We start from the raw sequence: 25,613 nt of genomic DNA, 5'->3' as shown, positions 1-25,613 counted from the left end.
TGTTGTTTGTAGGAAATACTTTTCCTAACCTTTCACTTTCAACCTATGTTTATACTTAGGTCTAAGATGTGTTTCCTGTAGGCAGCACATAGATGGGTCCTGTTTTTTAATCCATTCTGCCAGTCTATGTCATTTGATTGGGAAGTTTAATCCATTAATATTTAGTGTTATTACTGTATAGGCAGTACATTCTTCTACCATTTTGCCTTTTGGATTTTATATGTCATATCTAATTTTTCTTCTTTTTACTTTTACTGATAGTCTTCATTTCTACACTTTTCTCCACACCCCTCTCTCCTGTCTTTTCCTATCTGTCTCTGGTGCTCCCTTTAGTATTTCTTGCAGAACCTATCTCTTGGTCACAAATTCTCTCAGTGATTTTTTTTTGTCCAAAAAAGTTTTAATTTCATCATCATTTTTGAAGGACAATTTTTCTGGATATAGAATTCTTTGTTGGCAATTTTTCTCTTTTAGAGTCTTAAATATATCATACCACTGTCTTCTCACCTCCATGGTTTCTGCTGTGAAATCTACACATAGTCTTATTGGGTTTCCCTTGTATGTGATGGATTGCTTTTCTCTTGCTGCTTTCAAAATTCTCTCCCTCTCTTTGACATCTGACATTCTGATTAGTAAGTGTCTTGGGGTATGTCTATTTGGATCTATTCTGTCTTGGGTATGCTGCACTTCTTTGATCTGTAATTTTAAATCATTCATGAGAGTTGGAAAATTTCAGTGATAATTTCCTCCATTAGTTTTTCTCCTCCTTTTCCCTTCTCTTCTCCTTCTGGGACAACACGTATATTCATGTGCTTCATGTTATCATTCAATTCCCTGAGTCCCTGCTCATATTTTTCCATTCTTTTCCCTATATTTTCTTTTGCTTGTTGGATTTCAGATGTCCCATCCTCTAGTTCACTAATCTTATCTTCTGCCTTCTGAAATCTAACCTTGTACATTTCCATTGTTTTTTTTTTTCCATCTCTTCTACTGTGCCTTTCATTCCCATAAGTTCTGTGATTTGTTTTTTCAGACTTTTGATTTCTTCTTTTTGTTCATTCCTTGCCTTCTTTATATCTTCCCTCAATTAATTGATTTGATTTTTGATGAGGTTTTCCATGTCTGTTCCAACATCCTCAATTAATTGTTTCAACTTCTGTATCTCATTTGAATTGTCGGTTTGTTCCTTTGACTAGGCCATATCTTCAATTTTCCTAGTTTGATTCATTATTTTTTACTGGCATCTAGATATTTAATTTCCTTAATTAATTTATTTTGGAGATTGTTTTCACTTTGTTTACCTAGGATTTTCTTGCTGGATGACTTTGTTGTCCATCTGCTCTTTGACATTCAATTCAGCTTATTCTAGACCTCTAGTTTAGGTTTTGTTTTACAGAGGAGAATTTTTCAGTTTTTGTTTTCTTGTTTCTTACCCTGCCAGTATGGTGTCTTTCCCCCCCTCCCCCCCATGAGGGTCTACTTAGGTATTATAGACCCCATTCAGATTTTCCCAGACTGAACTTGTCTCCTGTCAGGAGGAAAGAGTCACCTGAGTCATTTTTCCCTGAGGGTGAGACCCAGGAGGTTGAAGGACTTTCCTGTGAAGCCTCTAAACTCTGTGCTTTTCCTTTCCTGCCCAGTGTGTAGTGCTTGTCTGCCTGTGGGTCCCACCAGCATAAAGTGATGCGGTGCCTGTAACTTCAACAGATTCTCCCTACTGGGGTGTGGTTGAGACAGAGGAGAGGTTATGGGCTGGCTTTAATCGCTTCAGTTTTCCAGACCCTGGGGTCTGAATTCCTTGAGGGAGGGATTCTACCTGAGCTGAGCCCCACCCCTCACCAGCGGAAGGTGCAGCCTCCAGACAAACTCTCAGACAAGTTTAATTCCACCCTTGCCTGGGGCGACTGGAGCCTGAGAAGGTGCATGCAAAGAGCAGTCAAGCTGAGAAACACAGCCACAAAAAAGAAAAGAAAAAAATTCCTATTCGGAGGAGGACTGCCCATTTCTCAGGTTTGCCAATCAAGAGCTTTAAGTTGTTAGGTTGCTCTGTGTATCTCTAGGTCCTATGCGCCTCCTCCTTTCCTTCAGGGCCCAGACCCTTTTGAGTATTTTGTGCTGTCCAATCCAAAAAACACCTGTTTTGCTTTTTTCCCCTCTTTTTATATCACCCCTGCCTCCTCTGTGCTGAGGCAAAACCCAGCAATCACAGCTTTTACTTGAGGTTCAACTGAGCTGGGGGCCTATTTTCAGTAGTCAGAATTTGTTAATTAATTCCATAATTGGAGCTTGGTTGAGCTCATCCCCTGCTGTTAGTAAAGCCGCATTCCTTTCCCCTCTGGGAAGCAGCCTATGGTGTAGGGGTGCCGGCCTCAGCAGCGTGGGGCACTCACTGTTCTGGGTGGGATCAGAGCTGGTCCCGCTTGTTCAGACTGGGGTACACTGTGTGTCTGGGTCACTGACGTGGCCCCAGCAGTTGTTCTGTACTGTTCCTGGCTATTTACTAGCTGCTCTGGATGACGAACTAAATTCTACACCTCACTAAGCTGCCATCTTGGACCCATCTCTACAGCTGCATTCCTTTTTGCAGCAGCACAATATGTGATCATATGTATTCACCATCGTTTGCCAATCTGCTTCTCAGTCAGTGCATCTTTCAGCCACTTCCATCTACTGGGACTCATGTTTAACATCCAAGTCAACAGCCTGTCAACTGTCTCAATTTTAGATAATTTTATTGTTCTGAAGAGAAAGATAGCCAATAAACACACCCTCACCAAATAGAAAATCCAAACCTCCCCCTAACTCTTGTCCCTCCCACCATTATGTACCCTTGATATTGCTGTGGTACTGTTGATGTTCTATTAAATATAGCCCATAGAATGTAATAGCATTTCCCCCCATACCCTGAAATTATGAACTCTTTGTACAAGATTCATACCTTTGTGGTAGTTCATGCAAGAACTTATTTGTCTTTGTAGTGTTAATCAGCAGGACACATGAGTCTATAATACCCTTTTCAAGCATGTTCACCTTCAATATGGTAATATTACTTACAGACCCACTAGTGAACTGCCTTCACTTTTGTCTGTTCCCTTACAATTAAGTTCAACATCATTAGCTAACTGTTCACCCATCTCAAGCTTCTGTGTATCTCTAGGTCCCCTATATTCTGTATTATAAGCCTCTAATTTTACCCTTACCAGGATCATAAAAGTGAAACCATATAGTATCTATCCTTTTGTGTCTGGCTTATTTCACTCAGCATTATATCCTCAAGGCTTATCCATCTTGTCATGTGGTTCAGGATGTCATTTCGTCTTACTGCTGCACAATATTCCATCGTATTCCACATTTTGTTAATCCACTCATGTGTTAATGGGCACCAGGATTGTTTCCATCTTTCGGCGATTGTGAGTAATGCTTCTATGAACGTGGTATGCAAATGTCTGTTTGTGTCACTGCTTTCAGCTCATCTGGGTATATATATATACTGAGTAGTGGTATTGCCAGGTCATAGGGCAACACAATATTTAGTTTCCTAAGGAACTGCCAAACAGTCTTCCATAGTGACTGCACTACTATACATTCCCACCAACAGTGCATAAGTGTCCCAGTTTCTCCACCTCCTCTCCATTTGTAATTTCCTGTTTGTTTAATAGCAACCATTCTTATAGGTGTAAGGTGGTATCTCATAGTCTTGATCTGCATTTCCCTTGTAGCTAATGAAAAGGAGTATCTCTTCATGTTTTAGCCATCTGTATTTGCTCTACAGAAAAATGTCTATTCATATGTTTAGCCCACTTTATAATTGGGAATCTCTTTCTATTTTCAATCAATCAACATTGCTGAGTGATTGGCCCAAGTGAGATTCTTTTAAAGCACCACAAGCTGAAATTTAATAATCACCTACAAGTTTCCTTTAATTAGCAAAGTTAAAACACTTGCATTTATTGTTTTAACTGATATATTTGGGTTTGTTCCTGTCATTTTTTTGTTTCTGCCACTTTTAATTTGTTTTTTATCTACTATATTTATTTGTTGCATGCTTTTCTCTCTTTTCATGGTATAGTTTGGTTTCACTGTATTTTAAAAATTCTTATTTATAATGTATAGGCTTGAAAGCTATACATTTTGTAAAAAAAGTCTAGAATTTGGCAATATTGCTATTTGAAGACAAGGAAATACTTCAACTTACATCACTTATTTTATTGTTGGCAAGTGCTTTAGTGTCATTGTTATTTTAAACACCTTCCAAATTTATCTATTGGCATTGTCACTGATTTTTAGAGTTAATGTTAATTTGCCAAATGATTTTTGTGAGTTTCTAGGTTCCTTATTGCATCTTGACTTTCACCTCTCCCTTCTAAGTTTATTTTCTTACATAGTTCTTTCAGCACATGTACATGGGTTGTAAGCTCTTCTAGTCTTTTTATGTCTGAAGATGTCTTTATTTCATCCTCTTTCTTGAATAATAGTTTAGATGCAAAAATTTCAAACATACAGAAATTTGAAGGAATTGTCCATTGAAGACCTATATACTGACAACGTAGTTTCTACCATTGTTAGCATTTTGCTGTATTTGTTTTATCACACACATCTATTCATCTAATCATCCATCTTACTTTGATGCATTCCAAAATAATTTGCAGACATCCATACATACTTAGCCTGCATATCATTAACTAGGGTTCAATATTTGTTTGGAGTTCTTTTACTGAGATAAAATTTACATTAGGCATAGAATTTAAATGTATTGTTTTATGTATTTCAACAAATGCCTACAACTGTACAAACTACACTCTTATCAATTCTCATATAGAATTCTACCACCATCCCAGAAAGTTCAGTCAATCCTCACTACTCTCCTTGAGGGGTAAACATTGTTGATTTCTTTTTCACCTTGGCTTAGTTTGCTTGTTCTAGAACTTCATATAAGTGGAATCATCCACTGTGTATTCTTTCATCTAAGGATTTTTCACTCAGTATCATATTTTTCAGATTCATTAATGTTATTTACATTATCTGTAGTTTGTTTTATCACTGAATAGTATTCTGCTGTATGAGTATACCACGGTTTACTTGTTCATTCTACTGGTGATAGACCCCATTGCTGTTTTTAGTTTTTTGGCTATAATGAATGAAATTAATATGAAAAATTTTCTTGAACAAGTCTTTTTTGTGGACATATGTGGAATTTACGGGTCATAGGGCAGGTGAATATTCAGTTTTATAAGAAACTGCTAGGTTATTTTCCTAAGTGGTTTTTGTCATTTTACATTCCCACAGCAATGTATAAGGGTTCTGATGGCGCTACATCCTTGTCAACATTTTGTGCTGTTAGTCTTTTTAATTGTAGCCATCCTGGCGGGGTTTTTGTGAACTCGTGTGTTCCATTGTTTTCTGACACTGTTGTTCCCTGGTGAAATTTCTGATGTATATTTGTTTGTAGTTTTTCCTCTGGTAGATTATAAGATTTTTCCCTTTTTTTTTTCCATGTTCACGATGCGCTATCCTCACCACCAGCCATTTCCCAAACTTTTCTATTTATGTTCTGAAGTTTCACTGCACATGTCTAGCTCTGGATTTATTTGTTTTTATTTAGTCTAGATGTTCACATTTAGACCTAATATATTTCTCCAATTCTGAAAAATTCCTACTCATTATCTCTTTAAATAGTGCCTCTTTCCCATCCTATGTTTTTCTCCTTAGGGAATTCCTTTTCGGTGTATGCCTCTCAGTCCATCTACTGTGTTTTTTTATCATTTACATTTTCTATCTGTCTAAGTCTTTGTGCTGAATTCGAGTTCTGTGTAATTTATTTTCCAGTTTATCAATTATCTCTTTAATTGGGTCTAGATTACAGTTTTAACATACCTGCTGAATTTTTTATTTCCATCAATATATTTTTTCCATTCTTCAATTTCTTTTTTTTTTTTTAAATCAGACTGTTCTTTTGTCATAATGTCTTGTTCTCACCTTAAGGATTTTATTTTTCCTTAATCTGAGTATTTTCAAATATATCTTAAAGTCCCTTTCGGATTGCTCCAGTATACACACTGTTCGCTATTTGTCATTTTCTCCAATTTCTTATTTACTCTCTTTTATGGTGTTGAATTATTTTGTCTATTTTGTAATTATGCCTTTATGGTCACTATTGGGGTGAATTTTCATCATTTGGGGCTTTATGGTGTACTGGTTGGTGTAGGTTTTTTTGTGGGGATGTGCAGTTTTCTATTGGCTTCTGATAGGGCTATTAGAGATTTAAAATATATATATTTTTATTATAAACAATGAACAAACATACAAACATTCTTGACCTAGTTATAATCAGTGGCTCACAATATCATCACATAGTTGTGTATTCATCACCATGATCATTTTTTTTTAACATTTGCATCTCTCCAGCAAAAGAAAGAAAAAAGAAAAAACTCATACATGCCTTACTCCTTACCACTCCCTTTCATTGACATCTAGTATTTCAATCTACGCAATTTGTTTTAACCTTTATTCCCCCTACTATTTGTTTATTTCTTATCCATATTTTTGCTACTATGAGAGATTTCTACATAAATTTCTTAGCACAGGGTTCCTACACTGTGAGGGTAGTTGGAGGGATTCAGTATATGGGCAAGGTTTGGTCTAGAGGTTTTGATTTCATAAGTTTGTTTCTACTCATACCAGAATAGCTGCAGATTTTGTGCTGAGCGCTAGGACTGGTAGGTGCAATTTTTCTAGGCTCCTGTTTCCACGAAGGGATCCAGTTCAGTTTCCCTGCCATGCATGGGGTCTGTGTCCTCAGCTCATGTCATCTCACAAATATTGAAACTTCAGCTGCTGAGGTACATTTGTTCTTGGGTTGCCCCCGCCCCCACCCGCATCCATGAACTCCTACTAACTGCTGTGTGTTCCTTCTTTTTTCTGACACCTGACATTTCCCCCTTTTTTTTTTTGCTTTTGAGCTTGGGCAATGTATTAAAAAAATTTTTTTTTCTGGCATTTCTGTGTTTGGAGTAGAAAGGGAGTGTTTATTGCACCTTAGGTTAGTCTATCTTCTTGACTGTATGTTTCTACTTGTTGTAATTTGACTTCTTCCCCACACTTCCATTGAAAATGTTTCTGCCACGGTTTCAAAATGCCAGCTAATCATTAGACCCAGTGACATTTTTCAGTATTTATATTGTATAGCATATGATGCTGGTTTTATTCTTCCTATTTAAAGGTTCATCCCCTCTGGGCTTCTACTAAACTGTTTTTCCTCACTTCTAAGCTGCTCCTTCTCAGGCTCCTTTGGAGGCTGTGAGCTGGTGATTTCCACTCTCTGGCTCCACCCAGGTGTTTCTCTGGGGCTCTAGGTCTGTGTGTCCAATTGCTGACTTGATATTTTCCCTGCAATGTCCCTCAGGCTGTCTTAATCTTTATAAGACTGAGTACAATTTTCTTCAAATCTATTTTAAGAAACGAAGGGGAATACAGTGATATCATATTGACTATGAACTTCAATGGAGGAGAAATTTTACATGAACATAGAATAGAGGTTAGGTTGTGCCAGTGAAGAACCAGGCAAATTCTCATCTCAACTGTAAGCTTCTACGTATATGGAGAGGGATCTAAGGGACTCCAGTACCTCAGAGGAGAGCCTCATCTCCTTTAAAGAGAGGCAGAAAAGTCTTCAGCGAAGAGATCAAGCAGAACTGTAGCTTATTTACAAAGAAACCAAAATTCCAGACTATTCACAATTTTGACAAGGAAAGAATCACGAAGAAGATACGCACTCAGTAAATGTTGGTTGAGATTCTTGAGGGTAGGGGCCAATCTTAACCATCTTTTCATCCTCAGAACCTATCCCAATGTCTCGTATAGGCAGACTCTGAGCAAATGTTTGTTACAGAAAAATGAGACTGTTTTAAATGACTTTTAAATCATCTGCTGTGAGGAGTGTGCAGTAAAAGATATTTGCATCTTTTGATAAAAGGAAATGAGAAAGGAGGATAAGAGCTTTGGGCAACTTGGAAGAATATAACCCAGTTCTACAAACATTTAAAAATGCCACGGATGAGTGTGACACCCACATTGCTGCGTCCTTCTCCGCCCGCCCCTCTGTCCATTGGCTTCATGGGCTATGCTTCTTATTGAGAGAGATTCTCTCTCTCAATACTCTGGGGAATTTCCATAATACAGAACAAATCTTTCCTATTGATATGGTCTGCCCACCTCTCTTCCAGTAGTTGATTAGAGAAGAAGTTTTGTTAACAGAAATTATAGTCATTGGGTTATAGAAACTGAAATTTCCCATGCTGCAAGTGCTCCCTCTTTTATATATCTCACGCATGGTGGCTGAGAAACTGTAGGTTCAATTTCTCCTGGGTTTATGTTGCTGATAATGCAGCATCCCTGGCCTGCCCCTTCCTGCTCCCGGGCCTTCCAAGACTCACAGGCAACTCTCCTATGTCTGAGAGGGTCTTGCTCCCTGAAATGTGCCACGTATTCCTTGTGGTTTTAGTGAAAGGAAAAATGCAGCTCCTGTTTTCATATGATGCCATTTGTCCCCTCTCATGTGTGGCATTGCATTTCTCTTCATTTGATGGATATTTTTGTTGGGCAAAGAGATATTTCCACTGTCTCCTCGATTATCATGACTCAGGTAATCTGCAGACCTTCATTTTCATGTTCTCTCTATAGTTTGATGCCTCTATTACCATCTTTTCCTTTGATGAGCTCATTAATGAGAGCCTGGCTTAATTACAATTATGAGAACACAAGGATTGTTAAAGACTGTCTTTGTTTCAAGGAGCTTGTAATCTATTGTGTGATACAGACACACACAAGTGTTATAACTGAGGGGTTAAACAAAATGCTGAGGGAGTATAGATGAGAACCACTGAGGAGGAAGGGAAAGCTATAAATACTGGAGTAAAATTTGAGTTGCTTTTTTCCCCCAGATGCTGTGTATCTTTCTAGGCAACTGCAGCACATTTCCTGCAGGTACTGACACAGGCAGTTTGATTGGAACTCTGGCCACAGATTAGTGTTTCCCCTTTAAATAAAATGTACTTTACCTGGTATGTGAAAATACAGAGTCATCAACTGGCTTGCCATGACACTTTGGTGTACAGTGAATCCTTCATAAATATTACACTAAAGTTTGATAAATATGTGCAATTAAATTTTTTTTCTGAGGATTCCTGCATTATGGTAATATATTTCAGACAGAATTTTAAGCAAAGCAGTTCCTGGAACTGAATGTAGAGTGGAGAACCGAAAGTGACAAGTAAGAGGTAATAGGCATAGCATGCAGCCTTTGCCTATAAATATTACAGAGACCATAAACAGGGCAGAAAACAATTCTTCCACAGTCAGACAGTGTTGAAGGTCAGCCAAGAGAGTGGAGGGATGGCTGGGTGCTGTCTGAGACATTGGGAGACACTGTCCTGTCACACTGAGTTGTGACAGTAGTTAATGATGATTGACTTTTTAAGCATAATTCTAGGTTTTTAATGCTTTCAAATGTGCACTAAAATTATAGTATTCAAAAGGACACACACACACACATAAACACACACAATGTGTACTGAGAACCACTGTATATCTAAAACCTAAAATGGAAGATTTCTCCTTGTAACGTTTTCTTATCAGGTAGCCACCAGGGCTTTGACATGTCACATTTCAAATGAATAGCATCTGTTTCCTTTTTATCTAAACCACGGAACATGAGAACTCATTAAAAGCTGAGAAATTTTATTAACTTTCTATGGCAGTTTTTCCCCAGTTCTTTTCTTTATCTTCCTTTCACAAGCAGGGTTATGAGGTTGCTTGATGGGTTTTCAACATTGTCAGAATCTCTCGTTGGGTACATTTGTACAGTAGATAGCGCAGCCATAACAGCCTTATTCAAATGAATGAGGGAAGTGTGCAGACACCAAACTGGCTCAGTACCAGCTACATTTAGAGTAAATGCTGTTCAATCACCATTTGCTGTCTTATTTGTTATAGAACACATAACCACTAGACGGAGCTAGGGTTTAAGAAATCATAGCTCTAAATTGTGTAACTGTTGGCATGGGTAGAATGTTATCTTATGGGAGAAGTATATCATGACTTTTATTTCAAAGCCTAGGCAAGCCTTATCTAACTCTCTGCTAACAGCAGTCATCTGTTTACTTTGTGTCTACATGAGCAAAGGGTGATCTTTGTAATGGCTCAATTTATTTAGGCACCCTAATGTTGGTATCCAACCTTGGCATAGGACTTGACAATTTAGAGTGCTGGGTACAAATTAGTGTCTTTATTTTGTGTGTGTGTGGGGGGGGGTCATGATCCAGGAATTGAACCCAGGTCTCCTGCATGGAAGGTGCACATTCTACCACTGAACCACAGTTCCTTTATTTTTGAGATTAATCACTGAGATAGGGGGTGTTGTAATACATTAGGATGTCCCAGGATGGTTAATCCAGACAAATGAGGTTCCAGGGTCAGTTTTTTCCCCTTATATTTTTGTATTTAGTATTTACTATTGACCCAGCCTGAATTAACTAGAAAACTATCAACTCATTCCTTTTATGAGGACTAGGCTTACTCTCTGGTGACAACTTACTAGGGATATATAATAAAAAGACAGTATAGGATATATGCAGGTAGAATGGCCCTAAAATATGTGAACAAATATAACCCTCTTCCTTTGATTGTACTTGCTTTAGGTTGGAACCCCTAGGACCTCTGAGCTTCTTGGAACACCTTCCTGCCTTCCCAAAGGTTTTCTCAGCCCGATTTGTGAAAATTGCCCCACCCTCAATACGAAGCCATCAGTTTACCTATCAATAATGAAGTTGTATTTTAAAGCGATCAGACTTGCGGAGTGATTGATTCCGCTCCAGAAGAGGCGGAATGTCTTTGCTTCTGCGCAGAAACCTTCAGGACATATGGTTCTTCATTATACCATGCAGTTATCATGCCAGCACCTTATCCTGAGCACACGGCCCCACTGTTTTTCAAGCCAAACTCTGGTCTATTAGCGAATGCTGAGTTTGGTTTGGAAGTTTCCCAGGTATTTGCCCCAGAGACAAGTCCACTCTTCTGAAGCTTGTCAGGAGTTGGTTCCTCTTTTCTAACCTTACATACTCATCATAGGCGGTTGTGTTTCAGCTTAAAGAGCATTAATTATATCACATATAATTTCTTGGCTTTTTGATAAAACGCTTGCTGAATAAGAGTAGAACTCAGGTCAGTCAGCCAGCAAATTTATCAAAAGCTGGAGCATGTATTTGTGCCTATGGTTATCTTTAAAAACATCCTAAGGCGCCTCTTCTGGAGGGGAATCAATCACTCCGCAAGTCTGATCGCTTTAAAATACAACTCCATTATTGATAGGTAAACTGATGGCTTCATATCGAGGGTGGGGCAATTTTCACAAATCGGGCTGAGAAGACCTTTGGGAAGGCAGGAAGGTGTTCCAAGAAGCTCAGAGGTCCTAGGGGTTCCAACCTAAAGCAAGTATAATCAAAGGAAGAGGGTTATGTCATCACGGTCCCCCAGCACTCGTATTGTGGTGACCTTGTCAGGGTGAATCCACTCCTGCTGGAGATTGACCCCAGGAAGCTACTTTCCTCTCCACTTAAGCCAAAGCTCATCCTGAACACATTTCTCGGCTGTGCCCAGATGATGGCGATACCATCCCAGCCTTGGCCCAAGGTTGCCGGCTGCCACCCCGCCCGCCCGCCTACCCGCGGCGCGTCTCCCACAGGCTAGCTGGAGGGACGAGCCCGGCAGGGGGCGCCGCCGGCCAAGGTGAGGCCGCTCCCTCCGCCCACCCGGAGGCGGCTGCTGCCAGCCCAGCCCCGCTCTAGTGCACTGCGAGGCGGACCGCAGGGAGTGAGGCGCGAAGAGGACGCGAGGGTGGCAGCCGGAAAGAGCCGCTGCAGCTGCAGCCCCTGCCCGCCAGTGGCGCCGCGGGGCGCATGGGACGCTTCGAGACGGAAAGCGCCCAGCCTCCTGCTGCCGTGAGAAACCGCGCCGGGACGTCCCCCAGACCCTGAGCTGACGGGAGGATGACCATGGCCGGGGGCAGGAGGGGGCTGGTGGCCCCCCAAAACACATTCCTGGAGAATATTGTCCGGCGGTCCAATGGTAAGAGGTGCATTCACATTTCACTTACTCAGGCTTTTTACCCAGGCTTTCTTGCAGACGTCTCCAGCCGCTCCGAGCCTACGGATGCTGCAGAACCCCCGAGCCCTGCAAGGAGCGGTGGCACGGGCGGAGGCCCGGGGTGCCTCCAGGAGCACCCGCCTGGGAAAGGTGGGCAGGGCTAGGCAGGGTGTGATGGGTCCCCCATTCCGAGAGGAGAACTCTCCTGGGGACGCCTTTTGGGTCTTTCTCACACCTCGGCCTCATCTCCGGAGAGTGTCACAGCTAATGAGCAAAGTCCTGGGAAAGTGATGAGAAGCTGGACGCAGCAGGAGCGGCAGCGCATTGCTCATCAGTACCTCCGCGAAGGCTCTCCTTGCTCTGGGGCTGCTCCCAGAGATGCCGCCTCTCACCAGGGAGGGCCCACAGTAGAGACCCGCAACTCTGAGTTCCGGTCCCCGTGGGTTGGGAGGATCCGGATGCCTCTATCTTCCATCCCTACAGCTTGGAAGTCCGAGGTGTTGGGATGTGGGGACCTGGGGACGTGCTGGCAGCTGACTGCGTCCACCCCTTCATCCCCCACCTTCACCCCCCGTTCGAGGTTAAGGCTCTTGAGGGGCAGATGGTTTCCCTGGACTCAGGTGAGAAGTGGAGGGCACAGATGGAGAGCTAGTCACAGGTGCGAGCCTGTCATAGTTCCTCTCTTCCAATCCCACAACGGTGTTTTATGCCACCCTTACATCTTCCCTCGCTATTAAATCGCCATACTCACCAAACCTATAAATCTATCCAATACTCAATAAACGATTACACAGCACTCGTCTGTTTCCCTGTGGCATTAAGAAGGACAGCAGTAGCACGAAGCGCTGGGAGGCGAGGATCCTAGCAGCAGAATGGAAAGGGTACAATTTCAAACGCCTTTCGGACCCACAGAGGAGAGACCCTGGCTCAAGCTTTTGCAGATCAAATAGGATCCGTGGCAGTTAGAAGGTGCAGTGCACGCCCGTTCATCAGATGGCTGAAATGAAAGGGAGCCAAGCCCGAAGAGGCAATTTGCTGGCTCCTGGGCTCCCTCTCCTTCTAGAGACAGATGCCATTCTTTGTTTCAGGAGGACTCAGGAAATGGTTTTCAAAAATGTGTAAATATCACGGTTTTGGAGCCTTAAGGAGCTTGTGTTTAAAACTCTGAGCTTCCGTTTGGACTTAGTTTGGGGTTCAGGGGAAGGACATTAAAAGTAACATGTGCTACTAATTAATACTCTAATTAAAAAGTGATTTGTTTATCTTGTAATCAAAACTTATCAATTGGGATAGCAAAATATCCTGTATTATTTAAGTACTGTCTTAGAAATTATCTTTTCTTTAGAGTGTGTCCTTTAGAATAAGAGTACTGAGGAGTGTTCTGGTTTGTCTCCTTTCAGGTAAAGGTCTTCCTGGCTCCAAATGATATGGCTTTTAGAGCAAAGGTTGCCATCATTGCCTAGGGGTGCAAGGGGATTGGCAATTGCTCTGTGAAAAGCTGAAGTGAACATCTCTGCCATGACAAAAGCTGTAGGTGTTCATGGATTTTTAAACAAAATCAATAAGAGTGATTTGGGTGTTACTGCTTTTGGCTTGTTAGGGGGTATCAAGACAGTGTTGCAGATTTGGGGATGCTATTGCCAGTGACATCAAGTTTCTCATATTCTTTAATGACAATTCCATTTTTTGGTGAAGGGGCAGTATCCTTTAAGTTAGAGGGGAAAACCTGTATCTAAGGTTTTTGACTGAAGAGAACAGTAAGAGAATCTTTTATGTTACTGTCACAAAGTTCCTGGGGTTTGTAGGAAGATCTAAGAATGCTGGCACTGAGAGGGGAGACCACCTCCTAGTTTAGTTGATCTTCTTAGAGCCACATCCTCTCTGCAAAGATATGTAGAATGTCAGTGGAATAAGTAGCTGGGGATATTTTTAGCAATGGCATTTTAATTTCAGCACCAATTCCAACAGCTTGATTTCAGTGAACCAACCAACCAGCCAACCAAACAGCATCAACAATAAAAACAAAACTTCATGGTAGAGCTGGATGAACTTTAAAAGTTATCTATTATTTCAGGAGAAAAGGTTCTAATATTGAAATGTGGGATCTAAGTTTTTAGTGGTCCTTTTCATGCTATTTCCTGCACACAAATGGAAACAAGTGTGGACCCTCAGAAATATCAATATATCTGCATGCATTACATTATTTTACTGTGATGGAACATGTCTATTTAAAAATATTGATTATCTCCTCCTTAAATCTGTCAGTCTCTTTTTGGACATTAGAGTATTTAAATAGCATTCTACCTTTTAATAGCAATACTTTATAATTATTTTATTAGATATTTCCCCTCAGTCATTACTGTTCCTTTTTTACAGATCAGAAAACTGAATCCTAGGAATATTAAGTGACTTATTTAAAGTGACAGAGTACACAGTATCTGAGGCAAGTGTTCTTTAGAATATACGTTACATCCTTCCTAGTAGCATCTTTGTTTCTTCAAGCCTTCTGACTTAGGCTTTGGAGCTAGTTTCATCGTCCTTAAAAAACCGTATTCATATATATGCTAATGGGTACTAGAACGGGCATTTGTTGGGGTTGGGAATTATTTTATCTGGTTTCTGGAGTATCACTGTAAGATGAGACAGACTTTAGATAATGTCTATTCTATCTCCCCTTCCCCACCACTGTGCAGATGAAGGAATTGGAGCAAGCAGCCTTTCCCAGATATTGAGAATAGAATTGATGAGACCCCAAACCATTTGACTCCAGTATCCTGTTCTTTTAGGGACACCATGTAACCACCTTCCTTGAATTGTTATTGTTTTCCCTTGAGAAGTCTAATTTCCCAGCAGAGATTAAATAAAGTGTTGTATCAACAAGAACAACATCTATTTTGGCTAATAGCCAGGCTGCCACATTCAAGCAGCCTAACAGGACAAAGGAGAGCTCATTATATTTCAAGGAAGGACAGTCATTTTACCTTTGTCAGTGGTTTAGTAGAAGGCATAAGGTGGGGGTAACAGACACTTATATTTGTGTGGCCCATTATAAAGGACCAGATCACTTTTCATAGAGTATCACCTTTGATCCCCGTAAACCAGCAGAGGAGGGACAATGTCTCTATTTCAGGTTTAAGAAAATAAGACTCCTCAAGCTAAATGATTTACCTCTACAGTTACAAAGAGGCTGAGTTAGAAAAAGTTCGTTTGTGGGAGATCGGGGACTAGTCAGCAGTTGTCACTTTTTTATTCATTCCACAAAGATTCAATGAGTGTATTTATTGAACAGTGGGGATATAGTAGAGAACAAAAATAGGTCCTTACCTTAGTAGATTACACTGTAATGAATTCTGGTCCAAGGTGCTTAATCCTCTTCCACAATGTTTCTTGACTGTTATTTAGGCCTGTCATATTTAAAATCATTTTCAAGGTGTTAATACTTGTCTATGGCACTGAAATCTAATTTAACTTTATTTCATACAGTCTGAATACCATTTGAAGGATAGATTTGGTAATTCTCTGTTTTTTGGATTGTTGCAAGGAGTTGGCAAAAATAACGAAGACCCCAGATTCGATTTGCTTTTGCTTATGGACATGACACTGCCCATTCAGATCATCATGAATCCTTCTATCGATTTTGTGGCCACATAGGCAAAGCCAGCCCCTTTCTCTTTGCATCTTTATATCTGTGGTTGGAGAGGGTTGTTCTAGCGTATTTTTTGATGGCTGCTTACATCTGCAAGCACGCACTGTCAGAATGCTCACTGAAGCACATAGGAGATCTGTCTGAGGAAGGCTGGCAGAACGTGGTGCCAAAAAAGTACAAAAAATTTACTCTGAATGGTCCCATTCTAGGCAAAACATATGTTTTAGTGTTCAGGAACCTATATCAAACAATTGTAGGTGCCAATAAGAATCCACGCAGATTAGCAGGAGTGAAATGTAGCACATTTTGGTACAGATTTATGTACATGTATAATTTACAGATTGCTAAATCAGCTGTGTTTTTATATAGTGTTAAGTTGGTTCAGGTTGTTGATATAATTAGTTAGCAAACAGGTTGAGAGCCGCGGGGAGTGTTGTGTCTCCTCAGAGATGTATTGAGCCATGGTAATATTTATGAAATAGAAAACTGGTTAAAATCCATTGTTGCTCTGAGAAGGGAATGCATGATAATCTGGATTATTACTAGCTCAACAGACCTTTTTTTTTCTTGTACTATGTTCTAAGATAACCTTCAGCCAAGACCCAGCTGTCTTTTGTTGAAAGTGTAAAAAAGTCGAATCTACTGATTCATATTAGATGGAGAAATGAGAGGACGAAGCCTTGTGATTTAACGTGAGGCAATGAAGCTTCTGAACTCTATGATTTTAGTGATATTTGTCTATTTTAATAATCTCTCTTAAAAGAACAGATGCATTTGAGGAACACTCTGGGCAAATTGAATCCTTGGCTTCATTCTTTCTGACACCAGCTCTTCATTTATGATTGGGCTTAATTTGGCAGTGTTTCCTTGGGCATTACCTTGGAGTTCTTCAATTCTTCCTCTCCCCTTTATTTTTGGTTAGATAGTTAATGGTCTACAAACAACTGTTACAATATACCTTAGCTATTTATTTAAAAGAGGCCTTTTGGTGTATTGAGTATCTGCTTTACATTTAGGATCTTTGGGCTGTGGTTTGTATTAGTTTGTTTCTCTAAGTGGTCACATTTACAACTGGTGAGAAAAAGGGAATACAATCACAGAGTTTTAAGTCTGAACCCCTCCTTTCCAGTGTTTAAATCCTCTCCAGAACATGCCTCCCATCAGTTATCCAGCCCATGCTTGAATAGCTTCAGTGATGGGATACTTGCTTTCTTAAAAGAAATGCTCAGTTTTTAAGCAACTATAATGTGAACTGTTTTCTTTTCTTTCTTTTTCCTTTTACTTTTCTCCCTGTTGTTGTTTGGCCTCACTAAAATCTGCACCCTTATAGCTACCACCCGGTAAAGACCTGCCCTATGGCATAAAAACTGACCTAGCCCATTCCTTCTTCCAGCACTCAGCCGTATTTTGTAATTTGATAATTGCTATCCTATCTTGTCTTGATTCTTCTCCCTTGCTATTTTTAAAAACTTTTATTATTGTTTAATTGCACAGATGGAGAAGCATGTAAAAGAATTTTGTACTGTTGAACACACTTTTTAAAAGTGAACGCATGCAATCACCACCTATATCAAGAACAGAACTTTACTAGTATTGCAGAAGCCCCTGATGCCCCCTCCTGATCCCAGTGCCCTTCACTCCTCCCAAAGTAAGACATCAGATTTTATGGTCATCTCTCTGTGACTTCTCTTCATTATTTTATCATCTAGGTTTGCATTTCTGAACAGTAAAGTTTATTTCGTCTGTTTTTGAGGTTTGTATACATGGAATCGTATAGCATGCATTCTCTCGTCAGTTGCAGACTCATCCATGTCATTACATGTGCCTGTCACTTCCTTTTCACTGCTGTGTATTACTCGATGGTATGATCATAACATGCATTTTCTGTTGATAGACATGTGGGTTGTTTCTAGCTTTTTGTTATTAGCAATGCTGGTAGAAACATCCTTGCATATGCCTTTTGGGGCATGGGAACCCATGTTTCCCTTGGATATATGTAGGATGCCTATGTGTAATTGTGGTAGATGCTCCCAAATATTTTCCCAAAGGGTTTGTATGACTTTACACTCCTCTAGCAGTGTATGAGAGTTCCCATCATTCCACATCCTTGCCAGCTTTTGGTATTTTCTTTCTTTTTCTTTAATAGTAACATTGCTCAGATAGTCTAGTATAATAAAACAAGGTCATTTAGGGTTATGTTAGTAATGAGCACATGCTCAAAATGAAATGAAGACAAAACTTGCTTCATGTCCTTTTGGAGGCCTCAGTAATATACTGAGTGCTTAAACCCTCTGGTGAGACTCCTCACCCAGCGAGCCCTGGCCAGGGCCTGGATCATCATGGTGGGAAATGATGGGCAAGACTTGCACAGTTAGAATTATGTGCAGGGGTAGCTTTTTGTTTGTTTCGTCTTTAGGAAATTCACATTCCTAAATTGGGTTGTCATAAATCCTGGGACAGAGATTATGTAAGAATTACAGCTGGAAGTGAGAAGGAACTAGGGAGTGATTTATGTTTGTTTCAGTGAAAGAAATAAAACAAAATGACTTTTAAAGCAATTAATAGCAGTGGATTATATATTCGAATGTGGTTAAAAGGGGAAATTTTAGGCCGTATGTATGTTAAAAGAATAATCTAAAAACAAATCCATGGAACTGCACTATACAAACAGTGAGCCCCAAGCTAAACTGGGGACTATAGTTAATAGTACAACTATGAAAATATGCTTTCATCAATTGTAACAAATGTACCACAACAATGCAAGGTGTTAATAATAGGGTAGTTTTGTGTTTTGAAGCTATGTGTACCCCAGAAAAACATGTTGTTAAATCTGATTCATTCCTGTTGGTTTGATGCTGTTGTAAAAAGGACCTTTTGATAAGTTTACTTCAGTTAAGATGTGGCCCACCTCAATCAGAATGGGTCTTAAACCTATTACTGGAAACCTTTATAAGTGCAATGAGATTCAGACAGAGAGATAAAGCCACAGTGGGAGCAGCCAGAAGCTGACATCAGCAGAACCCAGATAAGAAGGAAGAGACCCAGAGATGCCACCATGTGCCTTGCCATGTGACAAATCACCAGCAGCCAGCTCCAGAATGCCACAGTCTTCGAGGAGAAAGCATTGCCTTGATGATGTCTTGATTTGGTCTTTCTCTGACCCTCACAACAGTAAGATAATAAATTCCCATTGCTTAAGTGGACCCATTTCAAGGTATTTACTTAAGTATCCAAGGAAACTAAAAGAGGTAGTATACGGGATCCTATATTTTATGCATGATTGTTCTGTAAACCCACAACTTCTGCAGTAAAAAACAACAAAAGAAAACAAACAGAAACCAAAATGACTTAAGGAAGGGCACAGATTTAGTGGAGGAATCAAAAGAAAAGAAAATGAAGACAAAAAGCAAAGGCTAGCTTGTGGCTCAGTATTATAAACATAGTGGGCATATTATGTGCCAGATATTGTGCTAGAGACTGGGAGTGCCATAATGAGTGAGATTTTTGTCATGTTGGTTCTCACTTAGGAATCCATATTGAAGATCAACATCTCTGTAAATCTCCTCAAAGATTTAAAAGATAGTGTACTGATCAATCCTTATCACACATTTCACCCTTACAAACATCCCACCCCAAATTATTCTTAGATCTTATAACTATTTATTTTTTGTGTGTGAGGTTGTATGTAGGATAACCAAATCCCCTAAGTCAATTTAAAGAAGATCCTGTAACATGTGAAACTTTGTTTTGATGTGGTTTAAGTTTCCTTAAAAAAGTCTCTTGGGCTGCTCTCACCCATTGTTGTGAATTTTCAGCATATCCTGGATGCTGGCATTTGCTTGATACTCTGGTTATTCTCCATGCAAGCGTAGTCTTGCTCAACAGATCATGGTTTGCACAAATTTGACAGCTCCTTCAGTTCCCTTGATGTCTGCCCTAACAGTCATGTACTCCTGTTAATAATAAAATTCTTTTTTTTAATTGTTAAAAATGATGTATATATAAAAAAAGCAATAAATTTCAAAGCACACTGCGACAATTAGTTATAGAACAAATTTCAGAATTTGGTATGGGTTACAGTTCCAGAATTTTAGGTTTTTCCTTCTAGCTGCTTCAAGGCACTGCTGACCAAAAGAAATATCAATATCATGATTCAGCAGTCATACTCATTTGTTAAATCCTATCTTCTCTGTTGTAACTCCACCTTCTCCTTTGATCTTTCTCCCCATCTTTAGGGGATTTGGGCTATGCCCATTCTGACTTTTTCATGTTGGAAAGAGCTGTCGATAATATGTAATAGGGGGATGGAACAGGTTGGTGTTCTGGAGAGGTTGGCCCCTCTGAGTTCCAGGACTTGTCTGGCCTAGGAGCCCATCTGGAGGTTGTAGCTTTCTGGAAAGTGATCACATACATGGAAACTTTTAGAATCTCAGATAAAGCCCTAAGTGTTCTTTAGGGTTTGCAGGGATGGTTTGGTTTGCCAAACCATGATAAATAACGATATCTAGCTGAAGATTGTGTAAGAGTAGCCTCCAGAGTAGCCTCTATTTGAACTTTCTCAGCCACTGATAACTTATTTGTTATAATTCTTTTCCCCCTTTTGTCAATTGATGACATTGTATTTTAGAATTTCACCTACTATAGGTATTGTCAGTTCCATGGTGCCAGGGCCAGGCTCATTCCTGGGAGTCATATCCCACATTGCTAGGGAGACTTTCACCTCTGGATGTCATGTCTCACATAGTGGGGAGGTTCATGATTTTATTTGCAGAGTTGGGCTTGGAAAGGGAGAGGCCATGTCTGAGCAACAAAAGAGGGCCTCTGGAAGTAACTCCCAGGCCTAATATAGGTAGGCTTAGCTTCTCTACTATATACGTAGTATGTAGTAGACTCTTTTGTGTCCATTCCATCCTATAATTATTAAAGTAATTAATAATAACATTAATAATTGTATTATTAATATATAATTCACAAGAGCAAGCCTCAAGATCAAATGCTTGGCCTATTGATTTGGGAGCCCCTAATGATTGAGATAGTATCAGGGATTTCCCTGGTGGTAAAATTTAATAGTTTCAAATATTTTCTCCCATCCCTCAAGGGACTTTGCCAATACTTAAAAAGAATATTTTTATTGAGGGATCTTCACATACATACTGTCAATACTTTTTACTTATGTGCTGAACATGTTCTGGGATATATGTGGCATTACATTAAGCTATACAGAATTACAAGCTCTCCTTCCCATTCTGGGCTCCATGTGTTTAGGTTGTTTACATGATCTATCCAGACAGATTGAGTTAGATTATGTGCTAAGAAAATTTAGGTTTTGGACAAATAAACCTCTCTTCCTTTGCTCTCATATAGTAGGTGAAATTCTAAAATACGATGTCCTCCTTGGTCCTGTATTCTGATTTACCTTAGTCCCAACCCTGTTGCTTTGTTCTTATCTCTAATTGAAGTCTGATCTCTTTTTCAATTTCTTTTACAGTTGTTGTATGTGGCAACGCTGACTTTCAGACCTACAGAACCCCTGCTCTGGGTTTTAGGTGTCACACAGGTACCTAAAGTTCCACAGAAATACCGGGTCATACATATATAGCACAGCCTCTCAGAATCTAGAAATAACAATTACAGCTCTGGACTAAATGTGACTGCTATATGAGCTGACAATCTAGTTCTAAATTTTCTAATAAGTATTTTCTAAATCAGACTGTACAATATTTGTTCTTTTGTTTCTGACTTATTTTGTATCACATTATGTCCCACAGGCTCATTCACAACGCATGAATGGCAAAATTCTTTAGAACTCTTCTGGTTGGATATTGTAGAGTTATGCCAATAGTCAATTTGCTTACTCATACTAACATTATTCATTATGTAAACAAAAATTACCACTCTTTTGTGTCCATTCCATCCTATAATTATTAATGTAATTATTAACTGAGAAGGGCCCCCTAAATCATTGCTTCTTATAGTTTTTTAAAGTTCTACAATGGCATCACGTGTCTCTGTAAGGAAGAGACATGCTTCTTCCCTTAAGGCAATGGCATAGGCGTCCTCCATTGTCTTCTCTAAGGGTCGAACTCAGCATTTGAAAGATGATACTATACTAGCAAATTTTATCAGTGTGTGTCTCCCCCATCTTTGTTTTCTACTGATTGAATTTGGAAAAGATGGAATTAATTTGAGTGATAAAACTATATTTCAATTGAAATTGGACTTTTAAGTTTTTTTTTATTTTCCATGTTATCATTATTGACACTGAATTGATTAGAGTTCTGTGCTGCTATCATTAAGTTTGTGATGTGAGTCTCTGTGTGGGCCAGTACCCTGCATACTTTCTGCTTGTCTCCCCAGAGTCACTCTTCTTCCTTCTCCCCCTTCCCTGTGTGCCAGGAGGCTGATGTGTATGGACACGTCTATGGGATGCCTCGTTTACTGCCTCCTAGCTGGGTTCAGCCTGTGGAGTGCACCGCCAGGAGATGGGAGGGAGGGTTGGAAGTGAGGTTGTGTCTGCAGTCTCTCAGTTCCCTCCCTGCAGGATTACTTTAGCCTGGCTTTTTTCCTCGATCAGAGATGACTGCTACAACTCACTCTCTCTGGGTTTGGGTAGGGACAGGAGGCTTCAAGTTTCCAGCTGTTACTAATGTGGGGTACTGCACTATACGTTGATGTTTTTCTCAGTGTTGTGCTGGAGTAAGCTGTGGAGCTGGCTGGTATTAGTCCTCCAGACCAGATTATGTACATTACTTCTCTACTCCTAGCTCAGGAACTTCACCTTGGTGGCTTGAAATCTACCACGGTGGGAGTATTTACATGACAGAAATTAGCAAATGCTACAAATCAGGATATTTTCTCCCCTGGAAAGTTGGTTTACCAGTACACCACTGTGTGTAACCCTCCCACATCTCTGTAAATGGACTTTTTATTAAACACTCCTCAATTGCCAATTTGAGTGTGCAAAATTTTCCCACTGGGACCCTGACTGATAAAGCCATTACCCATTCTCCGGATGAAGTTCTTCCTTAGCCTTTCATCTGGACTAGTATCAGTTGAGGGGGTAAACCTAGTAAATGGATGTGCACTGCTGTACTCCTTTATATAAAAGCAACTTATGCTGTATGTGATAAAGCATATGCCTAGCCTTGTTGTTTTGCTCAGTGAGTTAGCTGGTCACCTGCAGGCTTGATGAACTACTTTCATGTCCCTCTTCCATCTTTTTGTAGTTTCATAATGTCAAAAGTTTCTTTTTTAAGAGCCTAAATAAACTAAAAGGTTATAAGAGACATCAGCAGCCAGCTAAGATTAGTTAATGCCAGTTGTAAATATTGGTTATAATAATAACCTTGAGCAAATTAAATAGACTTTCTGACTTGTATTCCTGGCAGTGTACCCGAGGTTTTATATGCATCAGCTCCTCTAATCTTCACTGTAGCTCTATTTAGTGGGTTTATCATTCATCCCATTTTATAACTGCAGACACAGAGATTTTTTAAAAATTAAGTAAATTACCTTAGGCTAATCTCTAGTACCTGAATCTCTAGTTATAGGATTCTGTAAAATTCCTTAATTGTTTTTTCTTTTGAATCCCTCTTTCAGGGAGGCAATACAGTAGGAAAGAGGTTAAGAACAGTGGCTTTGGAAACAGGAAGACCTGGGTCACAATTTTAGCACTGCTTCTTAGTAGCTCGAAAATCTTGGGTGAGTTAAATAGCTTGTCTGACCCCAATTTCCCTGTGTGTAAAATAAGATAATAATTTGTATTAAATTGAGTCTTTATAAGGATTAAATGAGATAAGGCATATTAATTTACTTTGCATACTACCTGTCACAGGTTAACTCTGGGTTAGCTGTTATTATTATCACACCACCTTAAGAAAGTTTTTATAGTAAACCTATATGGTGTTTTATTTTTTAAGCCATTAGGCCTGTTGTGTTCTGTAGTTCTCCAGACTGTTGGGGAGGATAATATTTTTTACCATGTTTCCTTCAACTTTATAGTACTGACTTTTATTTTTTGCATGGGCAGGCTCTGGGAATTGAACCCGCATCTCTGGCATGGCAGGCGAGAACTCTGCCACTGAGCCACCATGGCATTGCCCTACAGTATTGACTTTTGACATAAAAAATTTCTGGAAAATCAAAGTACTAAGATTAAAAACAAAGCAATAGTAATAATAATAATAATTGTTATTATTGATAGTTCATTTACCTTTATTCCCCTTCCTTCTTCCAATATAGTTATATCACTATATGTAATTCATCTATAGGTTATCTTTGTATTAGGTTACCATATAAAATTGCCCACATAAGGCCTACAGAATGTCAGTTTTGTATGATTCAACCTAATAACTTTAATTTACCTTTAGTTCTTGTTCTCTCAATTAGAGATAAAAATATCTATGTTTCTAACACATTTCATGTATATTCTGATTTCCTTCCATACTGCTTGTGAAACTGATTCATCTCTCTTTATTGTTTCAAAATTCTTAATTTGTTGCTGAATGAAAATGGAGGTCATGTTTTTGAGATAATGTACTTAGGGGTAACTACACAGTAAGAAATATTTGAGTTTGCTTTTGCAATTGAAATCTCCCAATTGTAATATACTGACTTAATAAAAAATATATTTCTGTAGGATATTAAAATCATAGACAAAGCAAATAATGATGGAATCTCTTGGGAGTTCAGTTTCTTTTGTGCAAAGTTAGGGCCCTTGATAATTTAGGAGAGTCAGTCTATGGAATTTTATTGTTGAAAAACATGGTAGATCCACAAAATAACTTTTGCAGATACTAAGATTTTAGTTGTTTTACTTAAATGTATCATACTGACTTAACTTCTTTTTCTCACTACATCTTCATTTCCTCAGATAGTACCAAATCTTGATCTGTTTTTATTTAAAATAATCTCTGGTATGGATTATTTAGGTTCAGGTAAATAAAACTATTCTTTCCTGGTCTTTATCTAGTGCTTATACACATCCCTCTTGTTCCCATCATTTACCTTAATCATTATCTCTCGATTGTTTTATGATTCTAAAACAAAAATAATTTTTTTCAAACTTGTATTTTGCAAAAGCATCGATAACCCTAATAATCTACAATGTTGCAAAGTGTCAGAAAGATGTGTTGTCTTCCAAGTAAAATTTCTCCAGTTATTAGAAGTATATTATAAAATGTTTACTGTAGCCCTCTAAATCACCAGTGTTGGCAGAGAATGATAAATTTGTGTGAACTGCCTGCTGAATGTAGCTTTTATCTGCGTAATTGCCCAAACTGAGTCACTTTTCTAAGTCATTGCTTTAGTTAGTTTCTCCTTTGTTATTTGTGGTAATTATGATGAAAAGGAATTTTCTAATAATTTCTTTTTAGAATATCTCTGTGTAATGTTTTATGGGCAAATGGTAGGTTTGGAATGGTTTTGACATCTTTGGCTACTGCAGTGTGGTTTGGCTCAAGCCCCATCAGCTGAAGAAATTTTACACAGTGGGGGAGGGGGAATCTTTTAAATATTTAGAGGATGTTTGTTTTATTCTTTGAACCAAAGGAAAACTGTGTGTGGGCTGAAGAAGGTTGAATTTAGGAAACCTTACATTTAATTGCATTCGCTCTTGCAGCTACGGACCCTCAGGGGGTAAAAAGACATCAGAGGCAGGCAGTGGAATCTGATTAATTTGCATCAGAGACCTGGAGATAGGCAAAATATCAGATGACAGGCAATGAATAAATCATGGCAAGGGTGGCAGGGGCAGCCAGGTTGAGCCTATACATTTTACTGCACAATGAAGGAGGGACTTGATCAGTTCAAGAAATATGAATTTGGAGGC

The 25,613-nt window shown here is 39.3% G+C and overlaps 1 protein-coding gene across 11 annotated transcripts in view; it reads left to right on the top strand.

Annotated features, from left to right (window-relative positions):
* Positions 1–25,613, top strand: part of KCNH1 (potassium voltage-gated channel subfamily H member 1) — a 560,131-nt gene that overhangs the window by 40,647 nt on the left and 493,871 nt on the right. For 2 of the 11 annotated variants that reach the window (XM_077157714.1, XM_077157713.1), the window contains exon 1: positions 11,922–12,120. The exons of 7 other annotated variants lie outside the window; for them this stretch is intronic. In XM_077157714.1, the coding sequence (XP_077013829.1) occupies positions 12,042–12,120 (79 nt within the window). In that variant the 5' untranslated portion in view covers positions 11,922–12,041. Of the gene's footprint in view, positions 1–11,921; positions 12,121–23,346; positions 23,486–25,613 lie in introns of those variants that run through there. 2 more of the 11 variants (XM_077157709.1, XM_077157708.1) reach the window with 2 other exon arrangements.

The sequence above is a fragment of the Tamandua tetradactyla genome, chromosome 4, assembly GCF_023851605.1.
Source record: "Tamandua tetradactyla isolate mTamTet1 chromosome 4, mTamTet1.pri, whole genome shotgun sequence".
NCBI lineage: Eukaryota > Metazoa > Chordata > Mammalia > Pilosa > Myrmecophagidae > Tamandua > Tamandua tetradactyla.
Note: the sequence above shows the minus strand (reverse complement) of the source record. Positions and strands in the feature narration are given on the sequence as shown.